The sequence below is a fragment of the Eublepharis macularius genome, chromosome 1, assembly GCF_028583425.1.
Source record: "Eublepharis macularius isolate TG4126 chromosome 1, MPM_Emac_v1.0, whole genome shotgun sequence".
Taxonomy (NCBI): domain Eukaryota; kingdom Metazoa; phylum Chordata; class Lepidosauria; order Squamata; family Eublepharidae; genus Eublepharis; species Eublepharis macularius.
Genome location: NC_072790.1, coordinates 126509445 through 126525379, shown reverse-complemented (window position 1 = coordinate 126525379; position 15935 = coordinate 126509445). Strand labels below are relative to the sequence as shown.

Sequence of the window (15935 nt, the reverse complement as noted above, 5' to 3'; positions counted from 1 at the left end):
TAGATTTTGAATGTTTATTGCCAAAGGGATGATGGTGATGTGATGGCTGGGCCCTTGAAGCTTTCTATCCATTGTTGATTTTAGTTTTTCCTTTTAGAATATGAGTGGCTAAGCTAAGTGACTGACTGCTCTTTTTAACCTTACGATTATGAAAACCCAAGTAATAGTGCAGATAGTCAAGATAAAACAGATGAAGGACCTAGTTTTCTCTTCTCTCTTTTTTTTTTAAATGGGAAACTGCACTTTAGCCTTGTAGTTTATGTAGACATTCCAACCTTATCAATATGAAAACCCAAGCAAATAGCTCTGGTTGGACTTTTCTTTTCTTGAACTAAATACTGATCTAGCCTCTCTACCTTTACTATTATGAAAATCTAAGCACAAAAGTTTGGAAGGTTTGGCCAGAATAGAGGCAAGAAAGAGGAAAACTAGCATAAAATGCTTCCTTCTTATATAGATGTTATACCACTGATTGTTATTTTCTGTTCTATTATTCTTACTCTCTGCTTTTAGAATGACTCATTTATAATATTTACAACCTATTTCTTTTTTCTTTTTTTTCTTTAAAATGTGAAACTGTGCACAAGTACACAAGTTTGGAGGGTGTGGCCAGAACAGGCAAGAAAGAGGAAAACTAGCACAAAAATACTTCCTTCTTATATAGATGTATACCATTGTTTGATTGATATTTACTGTTTTGCTATTCTCACTTTCTGCTCCTAGAATGACTCATATATAATATATATAAAAGAAAAGAATGTTAGAAATGACATAAGGAATAGGGGTAAGTGGATTAAAAAGCGTAACAATTAAATAATGTTTATGGAAACAAAAGGGAAACTTGAAGGTATATGGGGTGTTAACTATATATTTAGTGGCTTTTTTACTTGGATTGATGTATGTCTGTCTTGTGTGAACCTGCTAAAATTTGACTTCTTGTTGTAACCCCTTCCCACTACTATAAAAACCCAATAAAAATAAAAAAGCTCATAGTTGTAGTGGGGTTCCAACCAGCAGAGTGCTTATTTGCAACCCAACCACTTAATTGCTAAGGACAGTTCTACTGGGGCAGTATCACATTAGTTCCTCGTCTCCCTATGAGATAGTGGAAAGCTTCCCACATCATCCTCTAGCCCATAAGTTTCTGTTGTTAGATGTTACAAGAGCAGAATGAGTTCTAGTCAGAAAGAAATGGGAATCACATCAGACTGAAAGTGTGAAGTAGTCCTTCATGATCTGAGACAGTGTATTCATGTGTGATCTAAAATATTTCATGATACAAAATATGAATTACTATGAACAAAGTGAACAATCAGTTTTATATGAATTACAATTCCAGGAGGGTATTTATCTTCACAGCCTAATTTAAAGGTATGCTTCATCAAACACCTGTAGTAGTACACATAATTAGCCAGATACTCTGAGCTCTAGTTTCATAAAATCAATAATGCACAAATACATTTTACTGTAACACTTTTAGAATACCAGTCCTATTGATAAATTTTACATTTACAACTGAATGTACAAAATGTCTTTTGACACTTACAACATGGTGGCAAATTAAATGAGGATATTAAAAAAAGAAATGTGATCAAGAAAAATATCACTTTATTTGATAGCATGCTGTAAGTATGTCAAGTAAAAGGGAGATAGGTCAATGTTACTTTGCAGATATATATTCCTACATCTATAATAAGTATTGTTAATATATATTCCTAATAGTTGTGGTAAATAGAAAACACAGGGGAAAAATGCAAAAAAGTTGGGCTTCTATTTACACAGAAAACTGATATGTTGAACAAATATTATATTCTAAAATAAACTGAAGGTAAACCATACCCAAGCAAGAAATTATTCCTTAGTATTCTACATATTAATTCATCATCCACCATATTTATTTTCTTACCACAGAAGGGTTCAATCGACTTTGTGCATGCACTGTGCACTTGTGTATATTTGACAAATCATTTGCAAGTTTTCAGGCATCATAGGTTGGTTAGCAACACCATTAATACAGATATTAAGAATAAAAATGTGAAATGTTTTTCCTAATAAGTGAAAATCTCTCGTCATTCACTAAATTTAAAGAACTGGTGTTAAAATCTCTTTATGTGGCAGTACATACAGGATTGAACCCTTTCAATGCCGTGGAATAGAAACCAAACTCTTTTTAGAGGGATGCATATATACAATTAGAGAAAATTAAGACCCCAGTGTCCTTGATTGCATTAATCAATGAACCCAGTATATTAGCAGAGAAGCAGCCCACAGATCACCATATTGGTTAGGAGAATGTTAATTTAACAAAGAATGCAATGCAGCTTGCCTTGTTTCACTGCTGAGTTAAGCGCTGCATAGAGTAAGGTACTGGATAAGGAGCAAAGGATAATTTTCTAGTTCCTACCTATATCACTGGCTACCTTCTTGGAAAACTTTCTGCTTTTGGTCTTCACTGCAAATGATATTTTGATACAAAACGTCAATCTATACATATACTAAAAGATGAACTAATGAAAAGAATATTCTCTTAAGAATAAAAATACTGTACCCTTTTCTATAAAATTATTCATTTTTTGATCATCATCAGAATTGATGGGAGAACCAGAACCTACATGAGTGAAGACAAGAATGAAATGGACATACAGAAACGATATTCACACAAAAAGAATATATACAAAACATATACATGAAGAACTATGACACACCCCTTGATTAAGAAATTATACACTGTGGACATTACTACTATGATAGCGTTGTTCCACTTTTGAATAGTAATGATGACATAGATTCCAAACTTCTGTTTTATAGAAAAGGTAAGGCATTTGTGTTGATAGAATCTCTATCCTCTATTTTCCTGTTTGACATCTCCAGAGTCTTTATGCACACATCCACTTTAACACAGATATCTGACTCTTCCATATCTGTGATATATCATCACAAACTGCATGCAGTGCATGCTTTACTTTTGCAATCTATTAATCCTAGTCCCACCACCTTCTAGTGAAGAGAACCATGCAACCTGGAGGAAAACTCAGAATATGTATTCACTTCTGACTTTTGGAAACATAATGTATCGTGACAAGACCTCACTTGTCCAGATTAACTGAAATGTTCAAGGGCCAAGTCATCTTAATTAAAGAGACATAATGGTATGTGATATAGTTAATACTTTAATGCTAATTTTACATACTGAGTTAATCTAGTTTAGAGGAAGAACACTCATTAAAGATGCTTTGTGTTTCATCTGTGAAGTGCCACTTTTCTTCTGAAGAAGCCTGTTTTGCTCTTCTTTCATTTATATCTGCTTTAGAAATAGTCACGAAAAGCAGAATATGAAGGGAAATTAATGCTCGTCCATACCAAATACCCTCATTTCCATAAATCAGCTAAGAGCAAAACAGGATAACAAAGGGGAATAGATTAGGGCTACTTCTAGAAATGCCACCAAGTAGAATCTTGTCCTTTTCAAGTTATGCATCTACCTCAAAACTGTATCATGTTCAGAAATAATATTCCTTTGCTTACCAGGTGCCAAAGGCAAGCAATGGGAGTATGACTTCCATCTTTTTCTGCTTAAGATTTCCTAGGTAAATCTGACTGGAGCAGGGGGAAAAGTGTTGAACTGGATGGACCTTTGAATAGGTGGTTCTTATATTCTTTTACCACTAATATAGAAATAAGGCATACTTATTTCAACTAGAGTTCTTAAAGTTATCCAAATCCTAATTCCCAAACACACACAAGTTTTTCTGATAAACCAACTCAGTCTCCCTTTGAAAATAAATAAGACAACAGTACATCAAAGAAAGGGGCTCCCCTCCCCATTTGCTTCTTCATCCTAGGAGACTCTCATGCATATTGAAATCCATCTTCCAACCATCACCATGTAATCTAATTAGTCTGCAACACCACCTAATCTCCATTTAAAGAAAGCTACAAAATGCAGACTTCGGGCCTTTCCTACTCCCTCCATTTTGTATTTACAACTTAGTCTGATGAAGAGTTTTCGTGTTCACTATTTTGTGGCTGTTGGTTTGTGTGGATAAAGAGGTATTACTGTTGTTTTGTGTGGATAAAGAGGTATTACTGTACTATTAAAGGTATTATAGAAGTGACCCAATGTTTACTTATCTATTCAAGACATTTTATTTTACTGAGCAAGAAAAAGGCTCCTAAAGGTAAGGACAAAAATATGGTTGCACTTACCTGTAACTCACTGGTTACAACCTTTTTGTTATGGAGACTCATAAGTTCAAATTTATTAGAAATGGTGACCCACTGATTAAATGTTGCATGAAAAGGTTTTTGGCAGCCATTGTTTTCATGCATTTTAACTGCAAGTTTGTTTATTTTTGTAACTGTTCACGCTAAGTTAGCCAAAGAAAAATGTACTTAATGCCCCTATTAATGTGGAATCGGTTTAAGTATTTATTGCATTCAGAGTTATTCAGTTTTTTAATGCTAATGTAAAAATACAACTATCTGATTGCAGGTTGTACTTTCAAGAGCTAAACTTACTCTAAAAACATACAGTTACACAGGCAGTTTGTATTGAGGAAAAGATGTGAATAAGGAACTGGAATGGCTCCATGCCCTCTGCACCCAAAATTAGACTCACCACATATCACCCCTCCCACATTCAGGGGACTCTGCCTTCCAAGTGAACCTATGCTGCTTCCTGCCCTAAAGCCCAGTTCTTGTGCTAACTGCTTCAAAGTGGGGTATCCCCAGGACAAATGTACAAGCAGAAAGGAGAGGGGACTGCACCTCAAAATAATACTAGGATCACCCCAAATCATACAGTCCAACACTCCAGAGACTGTCCCACAGAAGAAGACATGCACTTGTGCCTGACCCAAACACTGGTTTCAGCGCAAAGAGCTTCTATTTGGGCTGCCTCCAAGAACTTTGTATTAGGGAAATTATGTGAATAAGGAACTAGAACAGCTGCATGCCCCCTGCACCCCAAACTAAAGTTTGGAGTAGCACATATTGGGGAGATTTGGGAGGCTTAAGATGCTAGAAGATCTCTTCCTGGGGATTTTAGAAAAGTTTTCTTTGATACATAGGGGAGTGGACAAACAGGGATAATAAAAACCCCTGACATGAAGCAGGAAGTTATCTTTGACTGAATCCATCTAGGGAGAAGGAGCTCTTGCAACTGGGCTCCTGCTGAAGGCCACCATTACCTCTGAATAATGAACCGTTAAGTTAAGACTCCAAGGCAATGGGAAGTTTTCAGAACACTGTAACTTCTAAGTTAAAGAGCCTGCCTTAGAATAAGAGTTGCTAGGGCATAAACAGAGTGAGGCTTAGAGGACTTGCATGTTAACACCTTTCTTTTGCATCCCTTGAGCATATAAGTATAGACATTTTCTTTTTAATAGATGTTTTATAATTTTTAATAATGGTAGTTGCTCTCTATACCACACAGACCCCCACTATTTTAATATGATTTTTAAAATGGACACCAGGAGAAGGAATTGGTCTGCTGAAAAACTGCTAATTCCCCAGTGGTGTGGAAGTGCAGTTAGCAGTCCCTATTGGTAGCCGGAGATACAGTCATGAGTAGGGACGCGTGATTCAGGTTTGAGGTTCAGTAATTTTACCCGATTCAGTAAAATTCAGCATTACCTAACTCAATTCAGTATTGGTGATGGATTCGGTAATACTGAATTGAAATTTACCAAATTTATTTGGTAAAATTTGGTAAACATCAGGAGTCATGGAAGCAGCATTTCTTGCTGTTAGCTTCCTGCCTGTTTGCCCCCAGCCACCGTAACTCTCCATTATTCCCTATAAGGAAAACTAAGGGGGCTATTCAAGGGGATGGGGGTGCATTTTGCAAAAAAAAAAAATCCACAAAATTTTCAGGGGACATATCCCTGACTGTCCTCTAAAGACCACTTAAAGTTTCATGAAGATTGGACCCTGGCAGGCCATTTTATAGCCCCCTCAAAGAAGATGTCCCCAGCCACCTCCAATCTCCATTATTCTCTAAGGGGAAAACTAGGGAAGCTATCTAGGGGGCCGGGGTGGCATTTTGGAAGCAAAATGCACAGCATTTGTAGGGGACCTACTCCTAACTATCCTCTAAAGATCCCCCATGTTTCAGGGGGAACCTCAAAGAAGGTGCTGACAGCCACCCCATTTGTTTAACTGACTCCCACTGCAGAAACACATGGATCATGGCTGCCATGGCCACAGGCACACCCCCAATTACAATCTCCACACCAAACAACCCAACAAAACCAAAATGAAGCCCACCCTCCCAAAAAATCCAGCACCCCCTGAGCAGGCTGACCAACCACTTTCCATTTAACAAAGCTTAATATATTTTATCTTCTGTGTCAAGAGTGACTGACTGAATATGTGCCTGTACCCTCAGAAATGAACTCTGACGCTGACAAGTCTCAAACGAAGGACCAGACCCCTGTAAGGCTTCTAGAGGTCTTGGGTGGCTGTTGTTCACTGAGAATGGAGGCAATATGTTGTGGACCAGCCCAGCCCAGCAAAGCAAAGAGATGCAGAGGACTCTTCTGAGGAAGAGGCAGCCAGAGAACCTGACCCAAATCCATTGCCAGTGGCAGAGGCACTGCAGGAGGAGGCAGTCTCTGAAGGATCAGACATAGACCCACAGCCAGATCCCAGCACATTGGCCCCTCACCTTCCCAGCCCTGGGCTGGCAACAAAGAGCCAGGCACCAACCAGCCTCAAGAGCGCCATCAGGAGGGCAAGGAGAGCCCTCCAAGCCAGAAGATGCAGTACCAGGCTAGCAGCACAGTACTGGCCCAGCATGAACAGTGATGATGAGTGCTTGCAGGAGCAGAACTGAGACAGCTGGGAGGTGCATGATGCAGCACAAGTGGCTGAGCAGCGTGAGGCTTAAAAGCAGCAGAGAAGGGAGTGGCTATGTGGAAGCAATGCGTCCACTTACTACCGGCCTTGCTACTTGTGTTTCAAACTGATTCCATCACCTCTGACCTCGGCTTGTTAATCATGGACTAGATTCTGGAATACCGCCTTTGGACTCGAAGCTGTGAGTCTTGTCTAACCCGTGCCTGAACCTTGGAACCGTAATTCAACCTTCTCTGATAACTAGGCAGCTTCCCTTGCCTGTAGTCTGTGTAAGTCAGTAATCAAGACACAACGGCTCTCTAGGTTTTGATATGGTGGTAGAGCGAGATTGGGTCTGAGGATGTATTTGGCACCATTACCAGTACTCTGTGACTAGGCTTTTCCCTGAAAAAGCACAACAATTAGGCAAGCATTTGTTGTTTTGGCTAGGAAAGATGAGTCAGGTTGAAGAGTTGTTGGCTTCTCTCACCAACCTTTCCTATGGGGCTGATATGATGAATAGGCTGGGTGCCTGCAGATCAAGCGCTGTATGAACCAGAGACCCCCTGCTCCCATTCTTGGGTGTTGAACACAGCTACTCTCAAGACCCCAAGGTTCTGCTCTGTTTGAGGCTTTTCAGCTTCAGGGTTTGTCCTGAGGGGAGTTCTGCATGCAGTCAGCAAGTAACTCTTGATACAGAAAAGTAAAAATATATTCTGAGTTTATTTAAGTCAAGTTACAAGGAGTGTATGTCCAACAGTAACCACTCCATTAACAAGTGTTACGCAAGGCAGAAAACAATAACATCTAACCTTTGCTGACTAGGCACTATCTAAAATTACTTAAGCTGGCTATCTTGCTTCTCTTCTTGGGTGATGTTTTTACCCACAGGCTCAAGGAAGTTCATTCCATGCTATGTGGTTCTTGTCATGCTGGAAAGCAGGAGGCATGGAAGCCAAAACCTTTCTCTCACATGTTGGTAAAAAAGATGCTGTATAGAGAGTATCAGTAGGGTTGATAGGTATCCCAAGCAGGCACCATTTCAGGCCTTCTCATGTTGGACCATGAGCCAATGGCCAATCAGGGCTCAGTTGGTTAACTGGCATTGCTAGGCTACAAAATAGACAGGGGTGTTTGTGCTAGGCTTCTCAAGGCTGGCAGAGGCTCGCAGCTGCATGTAATTAACAAGCCTGTGCATATTTTTTCCAAAGCAGGTTGAGTAGGGCCTGCAAAGACTTACAGCCTAAACTCAAATGATGAAACTGCATGAAGTATAGGTCTAATAGGATAAGATCCTGACAGCCACCTCCTCCAGTTGTCACCTTACATGTCATTCATATATAAGAAATGGTAACACTGTAAACACATCCCCATTTGAACCAGTGTTATCAATATATATTATAGCACTAATTCACTTTGTTCTATTTTCAGGACCATAACCACACTGTTAAAGAATACATTAGTGCTGCCAGCTGCACATTCAGAAAGCCATTGCAACCTTTTGTAAATGCTACTTAGCACAAGATGGTATTGTTTTTAACTTAAAAGCCACCTCAAGCAGGACTCTTGGGAGGTGGCACTGTCTAAATAAAAAAACAGTGACAAACAGAGAAGAGTCAAAACATTCTGAAGCACTATATAGTTTTATGGAGTTCTTGCAAAGATTTAATTACCTGAGGTGGGTGACTTGCAACGATCTTCTTGTACTGCAGTGCCTTCATTAATATCACAAAGACCAGCTGTAAAATATGGAATCACATTAGTTTTTTTTTTTAAAAAAAGATCAATGGCCCTTGACAATGTCTATAACTGGCCAGTAAAAATACATTTTTCACTGGGCTTTTGGGGATAAGAGAACAAATCTGATAAATAATGAGATTTCTGCCTTGGTTTTATAATATTAGGGAAAACGAGGGATTATAAAGATTCAGAGAAAGTGAACAAGGGAGACCTTTTGAAACAGATAATTTAAAATGAAATGTATATGTGCCATCAAGTTATAAGTAAATATTATATCTTAACAATGACCTATTAAGAAAATAATTGAACTCTAAACCCCATAATTAGACTAAATAACAGTCCCTACTTTTGTGCCTAGTCAAACAGATTTTGCTATTTTGATGCACTGCAAAAACATGCAAAACCTTTCAAGGGAGCTAGGAGTGGGGCTATTCAACTACCTTCAACAACAAAAGTCTTATCTCTAACCTCAGAGTGGGAGGAGGAGCAGGCAAAACAGTAGCAGGAAGGACAACTCAAAGATCAGCCAGCAAATGCTGGGGCAGAGGAAAAATTGCAGAACAAGAACAAGCAAACCAACAGCTTTGGGCAGAAGGACAGGGATGTGAAGAAGATGTAGGCTTAGTGAATTATGACAGTGACTGACATGAGTCTGCAAATGGAAAAAGAGGCTCTACACTGCCTGTTTCACTCCTAATACGACATTATTTCCTTTGGGGAACACAGAACAGCTCTGTTCAGTAGCAGTAACCCTAAGAACTGCTGAACACTGCATACAATTTTTACTCATCATCTGATCTTCTCTGAAAAGAATTTGGCTCCCTTGTCTTATTTCCTTTGATGACTCCAAAATTCCAGAAGGATAGCCAGATTAGTATGCTGTAGAAAATACAAAAAGGTATCTTACAGCATTTTAAAGACTTCTTATATTTATTGTAGCATATGATTTTTGTTTCTGTTAAGAGTGCTTTCTGCCTTCTCTCAGCAGTTGTGTAGTACTGTATTCAGTCTCTGAAGGGATGGGGAACAGCCAATCTTAAAGCCTTGTAGCCTTCTCTTCAACTAAGCTGCGGAGGAAAAAAAGAGCAAGAGAGCAGGGAAAAGATGTACACCACTGGGACACCGTCTCCCCTCCACTATGCACAATAGCATTTGCAAACGCTGTAGAAATTACAGTAATTGCTCCAGAAAGGTACAACAAAAGGGAAGATGAGGTAGCTATGACAGGCTCTTCTATATCAACATAGTCTATCATAACCGAGTCCCTCTCCACCTGATACTGCTTTTCAGGGCAGAGTCAATATGCTGCCTCCAGAACTCAGGAAATGTTTAAGGGCAGCCATTGATGGAGCTAGAAAACAGGGTTGCACTTACAAGATCAAGTAGTCTTCTATGAGGTCACACATTGGGACTGCGCATGCGCAGGCCAACCATAGAAAAGTTTTCTAGAATACTAGGAGCACACCTCTTCCCTTTGGTGCCTGCAAAGAAGACAACTCAATGAGTAACAGTTTCAGGTTAAGTGCAACCCTGTTTTCACCTTTGTGGCTTCTGTGCAGTCCCACAATGGGAGAGTGGCAAATTCACTTACTGAAGGACATGGGGGTGAAGTAAGAGACTATGGAGGACCACCTTCCCAACAGATGCTCAGTGTCTCCCTGACATTAACCCAGAGGTGCTTCTTAAGAAGCTGGGAGCTCTCCAAAAGTGTCCCTACCAAGGTACAAGCAGGAATGCAGCAAGGGAAAAACAGTGCTCTGTTGAGGAGAGCCGTGCTGGGTAAAGGGCATCAAACAGTCATGTACTCAAGGGAGAGTGTGATAGCCTCTACCAACCCACAAAGAAAGTATTGTGTGAGGATACTGCCAGGTCTCTCTTGGTGCCTGGATCACTAATACAACCAATAGTTGAGACATGAGGGCTGAAAGCCAATCCCTGGTAGAGAACCCTGGAGAGGGAACTGGACACAGTAACATTGTGAAACTCTATGAAGGGTGGGGGAGGGGGGACATAGGTTAGAAACCCACAGTGCCCGCATTCTTCAGGTGAAAGTTCTGCACACTAAAAATGAAGAACCAAGGAAGTGCAAAAAATTAACAAGAAGAAGGTCCAAGTCCTGCTATAGCCTCAGTAGAGACTCTTACCCACTTAGATCCATTTGCATCTGATGAAGAGAACTGTGATTCTCAAAAGCTTATGCTACAGTAAAGTTGGTTAGTCTTAAAGGTGCTACTGGACTCTTTTCTAATTTACCCACTCAGAGGTGCAAGATATGATAGTCAAGGAATAGTAGTTGCCACTCAGAAAAAGAAAAACTGATGCTACTGCTATACAACACAAATAGTTACTGACCAAAACTGCCAAAGTCCTCAGCGGAAGTGAAAACATAGCAGATCCACACCAGAATAACGACAACAGTGAAGTGGGCATGATGGGGCCAAAAAAAGGACAGACAGTATGCACCATCAATGAACCTTGTACTACTAGTAAAACATAAAAACAGATTACCTTGCCAGTGGATTAGCAAGGGCATTCCCCAATGATGGGGTCCCTGGCAACAATGGAGCAAACGAAAGGACAGGCCATGGACCATCATACTGTGTTAGAATGCCAAATACTCCATGCCTCTAATCACAGTATCTAGGAATTGGTGAAAGTTAGTTGAGGAAACATTATTGCAATGCATTGCAATGACACGGAGCAATTGCAGTAAAACAAAAGACAAAAAAGGTAATATATGTCTAGTACTTTTGGTAAAAGTAGTAGTAGTATGACAAAGTCATTTTGCAGAAAACCATGAGCCAACTGGAGGCACACCCTCATAGTAGGGAAAGCGCCAATGGGAAGAGATGTGTTCCTAGTCTTCTAGAAAGCTCTAGAAAGCTCCATAGCTGACCTGCATGTGTGCAGTCACAATATGGGGCTGCACAGAAGCCACAAAGATCTGTAATATGAAATCTGTAATATGAAAAAGATTGCCACATTTCATATTTTTGTGAGCCAACAAATATTTTGTTCCTTGCTCTGACTAGTTTAGAGTTCTCCCAGGTTCCTCAGCAGAATATTTAATGCTAGCATATATCTAAAGTCATGACTGAATAGACTATCAAGAAGCTGATTATTTAGGAAAACAAATTGAATAAACGTTTATTGAACGTTTGGAATCATAAGAGATTTCTTTAAGATTGGTGTGTTATTTATGTTAATCACATGTACCTTGCTTTGGTGGGTTCCATTCTTAGATAGTTGACTGATTACAGAAGGTGGTGCTGGGAGGACTGCTGTTTGGCTGCATGGTATTCATACTATGGGGCCCTGCAAGGGCCTACCTAGTTCCTCCATCCTATTTAACAGCTACATGAAATGGAAGATTTTAATCTCACTTACCATGAAGCTTTCTTTCTTGATGGTCCAGCAGTGGGGCAGTCCTCACATTTGGGATGTAGCTCCTCCTCTCTGAGGCAGGGTCAGTCAACTTGTTTGATCCTGGAGGGGAGGGGCTCATCCCTGAGATCACCAATCTGTTTTCAAGTCATAATTTTCCATAGGGACACTAATATTGAGGTAAAATTCCTAACCACCTTCTTCCAACCTACATATCAAATCTTTTAGCTAAACGTTGTTAACTTTGGTAAACAGTTCAGAACTAACTATATACATAATTTTGTTCTCAGGTCTAGTCTGAGTTCCTGACCTTTTCCAGTTAGTAATCTTAGGGAGTCATTACTATCATATTACTCCAGCATACCCCCACCCCCCCACACAGTGGTTCTGGGATGGGTAGGACTGCCCCACTCCTGGGACCACGGAGAAAGAAGCTTCATGGTAATTGAGATTCAAATCTTCTATTCTCTGGTGGTCCTAGGAATGGGGAAGTCCTCACATTTGGGATATAGAAAAGCAGTGTGCCCCAGTGAGGGTTATTCAGCTTTCAGAGTTAAAAGGTGTGCTGCAGTACCCTCCTGCCAAAGGCCACATCAGCTGAGGCTACTTTGTCTATTCTATAGTGCTTGGTGAAAGAATGTACCAACTTCCAGGTGGCTGCCTTACAGATCATCTCTAAGGAAGGGAAGGACATGTATGCTGTTAAAGTCACCCCTAAGTGAGGGTGCTGTAATTACCCTTAGGCAGTTCCAGATCTCTGGCCTTGTATGTCTGAATGATACATCCCCTGATCTGCTTACTTTAGGTGTGAGCAGATACTTTTTGCTCCAGGGAGGATTTTCTAAAGAACACAAATAGTGCCTTTGACTTTTGTATCTATTTTATTCTGTCCATGCAGCTCAAGGCTCTATGTTCATCAAGGCAATGCCACTCTCTTTTATGTTTTGGATTAGGACAGAATGATGATAGAACCTATTTACTCACTCCTGTGAAAGGTGGAATTCCTACTAAGAAAATAGTTTTAAAAGTTTATTCTTTTAGGTGACAAGATGCCATAGATTCAAAGGGTTACTTTGTTAATGCTCTCAATACTAGATTTAGATTCCATGTGGGAAACCTGTGGATTTGTGGGGGATTTATCAGGGCCTTTCCATTCAAGAATCTCTTGATATGTGGCTTGTGGATGTTGTGAAAGATTTATCCTTCCTAGTATCCCTTGTTGCTGAGAAGGTTGCCACCTCACGTTTAAAGGTGCTAGTGCTACGATCTTTATCAAACCCTTCTTGTAGGAAGGAAAATACCTCCCTGATATTGCTAAAGTGTGCCCATCTTTATCTAGGCACCAAGCCTGGAAAATCTGCCAGGTGTTGTAACTCCTGTTAGTAGAGTCTTTTCTAGAGGTTACCCCCTCCTCATGCCCTAACTCTTTCAGTTGTTTGTGTTCAATGTACAGGCTGTGAGATTTAGTAGAGCAGGTTGCAGGTGAGGAATTGTCCCGTGTTAGCAGATCCTCCTGCAGAAGAAAATGCCAAGGTTGCATGATTGATAGCCTCATCAGAACGTGAAACCATGCTCTTTTCTGCCTGTTGGTCTATGATCTTTTGCACTACTCTGTACAGCAGTTATATTGGAGGAAAGGTGTAGAACAGTTGTCGAGGCCACCAGCAGCTCAAGGCATCTATCTCTATGGCCTGAAGTTCTCTTCTTCTTGAAATGAATTTTGGAACTTGGCAGTTTGGGCTGTTTGTAGGTCCACTTCCACTTTCAGAATCCCTGTCAAAACTGTTGGAATACTTCTTTGGACTGCATCCATTCTGTTTCATCTACTACTCTCCTGCTTAGCCAGTCTGCCCGGTAGTTGTTCTGTCCTGCTACATGTACAGCTTTCAGAGATTCGAGATGGCTCTCCGCCCATTTGAGTATAATACCGACCTCTGTGTGAAGAGACTTGAACCTAGTTCCTCCTTGCTTGTTTACATAGGCTTTGGTTGTTATATTGTCAGTCTGTACTAGTACATGGTAGCCTGATAGGGGGTTCTGGAACTCTGGCAGACCACTTCTGAAGACCCTGAGTTCTAACAGGTTTATGCTACTGGACTTTTCTTCCTTTGACCAAGTGCTTTGCATCATCCTTCCCTGCTTGTGTGTTCCCCAACTCCATAGGCTCTTGTCCCCATAGGCTCTTGTCATGTCCCTCTTTGGCTTTCTGAGTGGTACACTGTTGTAGAACCTGGTAGGCTCTGACCATCAGTTGATCTCTTGAATGAGGTTCACTGATAGTTGCATTTGTTTGTGCTTTTTGTATGTTATAACTATCTGGTAGGGTAAGAAAAATGTCTGGAATGCCTGTGTGTGGAACCTTGACCACTGCAGGACATCTTGGCATGATACTATCATCCCCAGTAGCTGAGCCAGGAGCATCACCTCCACTTTCCATCTCCTTTGGATCTCTGCTAACATCGATTGGATCTTTTGCCACCTTTCCTGTGATAAGAACACTTTGTCCTGTACTGTGTCTAACATGACCCCTGCGTGTATGATCCTCTGGGTCAGGAAGAGGCTGCTCTTTTCCCTGTTTATTACGAAGCCATTATCTCTCAGACACTGTTGTTCAGTTCACTGCTTCCAGTCCTAAGGTTAATGATAGAGCCTTGATTAGGATGTCATTCAGATATGGGAACAATGATACACCCTGCAGCCTGAGGAGTACTATCAGGGCTACCAGTATCTTGATGAACACTCTGGGTGATGATTTTAGACTGAAGGATAAGGTGTGATACTGGAAGTTTTTCTCATTGTATGAGAAGCTAAGAAACCTTTGATGGGATTCTTATATTGGGATATGTAAGTAAGCCTCTGAGAGATCGATAGAGGCTAAGAAATCTCATTTCTGAATGGTTGCTACAATGGACGTAAGCATTTTCATTCTAAATTTACATGTTCTGATGTATTTGTTCAGCCTTTTTAGGTCCAGTATGGCCCTGACATCCCCATTCTTCTTTGGAACTATGAAGAACACTGAGTAGACCCCTTGGGTTCTGTGTGCTTCTGGTACTGGTTCTATGGCCCCTATTTCTAGTAGGTGCTGAATGGCCTTTCTTAGAAGTTGGTGTTTTTGATTTGATGGGTTCTTTAGAATTTGCAGGAACTGACTGGGTGGCATAAAATTGAATTCCCATGAATACTCATTGGTCACTGTATCCAGTACCCATCTGTCTGTTACAGTCTGTTGCCACATGGTTGTGAATTTTTGTAATTGCCCTCTGATTACAGTTACTTCTGCTGTCATGACATAGTCATGTTGAGGTTCCCTTTCTCTGTCCTTTGGTGTACTGACCCAGTTTGATGAAGGTGGAAGATCTGCTCTCCCTTCAGGTTCTGAACTGCAATCATTCCTTGAATGGTCTGGAGTTCCCTGAGCAAGGAAGTTGTTTGAAATCACGAAAGACTAGAACTACTTCTTTGTTTGCACTTCCTTCTCCTTGGATGGAAGAATAGTAAAGAGTCCAGTAGCACTTTTAAGACTAACCAACTTTGCTATACCATAAGCTTTTGAGAACCACAGTTCTCTTTGTCAGCATCTGATGAAAAGAACTGTGGTTCTCGAAAGCTTATGCTACAGCAAAGTTGGTTAGTATTAAAGGTGCTACTGGACTCTATACTATTTTGTTATACAGACTAACACAGCTAACTCCCTTGGACGGAAGGACCTTCTTTGTCTTCCACCAGATATCTATCCAAGGCCTCTTCAAATAAATTGGTACTTTTGAAAGGGATCACTGCCACTTTAGCTTGGGCCAAGGGGTCCACTTCCCAGTTCCTCAGCCATGTGTTGCATCTTGCTGACACATTAAAGGTTCTGGATGATAATTGTAAGGCATCTAAGGATGCATCTGCTGCAAAACCTGTTGCCAAGACTTTGCTTTGTCCTTTACCTCTTTGGGAATATTACTTTCTGCTGCCATCAGATCCAA

General features: G+C 40.5%; 1 protein-coding gene across 4 annotated transcripts in view; it reads right to left on the bottom strand.

Annotated features, from left to right (window-relative positions):
- STXBP5 (syntaxin binding protein 5) overlaps positions 1 to 15935 on the bottom strand; it is a 374150-nt gene that overhangs the window by 51263 nt on the left and 306952 nt on the right. For 2 of the 4 annotated variants that reach the window (XM_055001931.1, XM_055002018.1), the window contains exon 19: positions 8511 to 8576. In XM_055001931.1, the coding sequence (XP_054857906.1) occupies positions 8511 to 8576 (66 nt within the window). Of the gene's footprint in view, positions 1 to 2404; positions 2453 to 2548; positions 2609 to 8510; positions 8577 to 15935 lie in introns of all 4 variants that reach the window. The other 2 variants (XM_055002095.1, XM_055001852.1) reach the window with 2 other exon arrangements.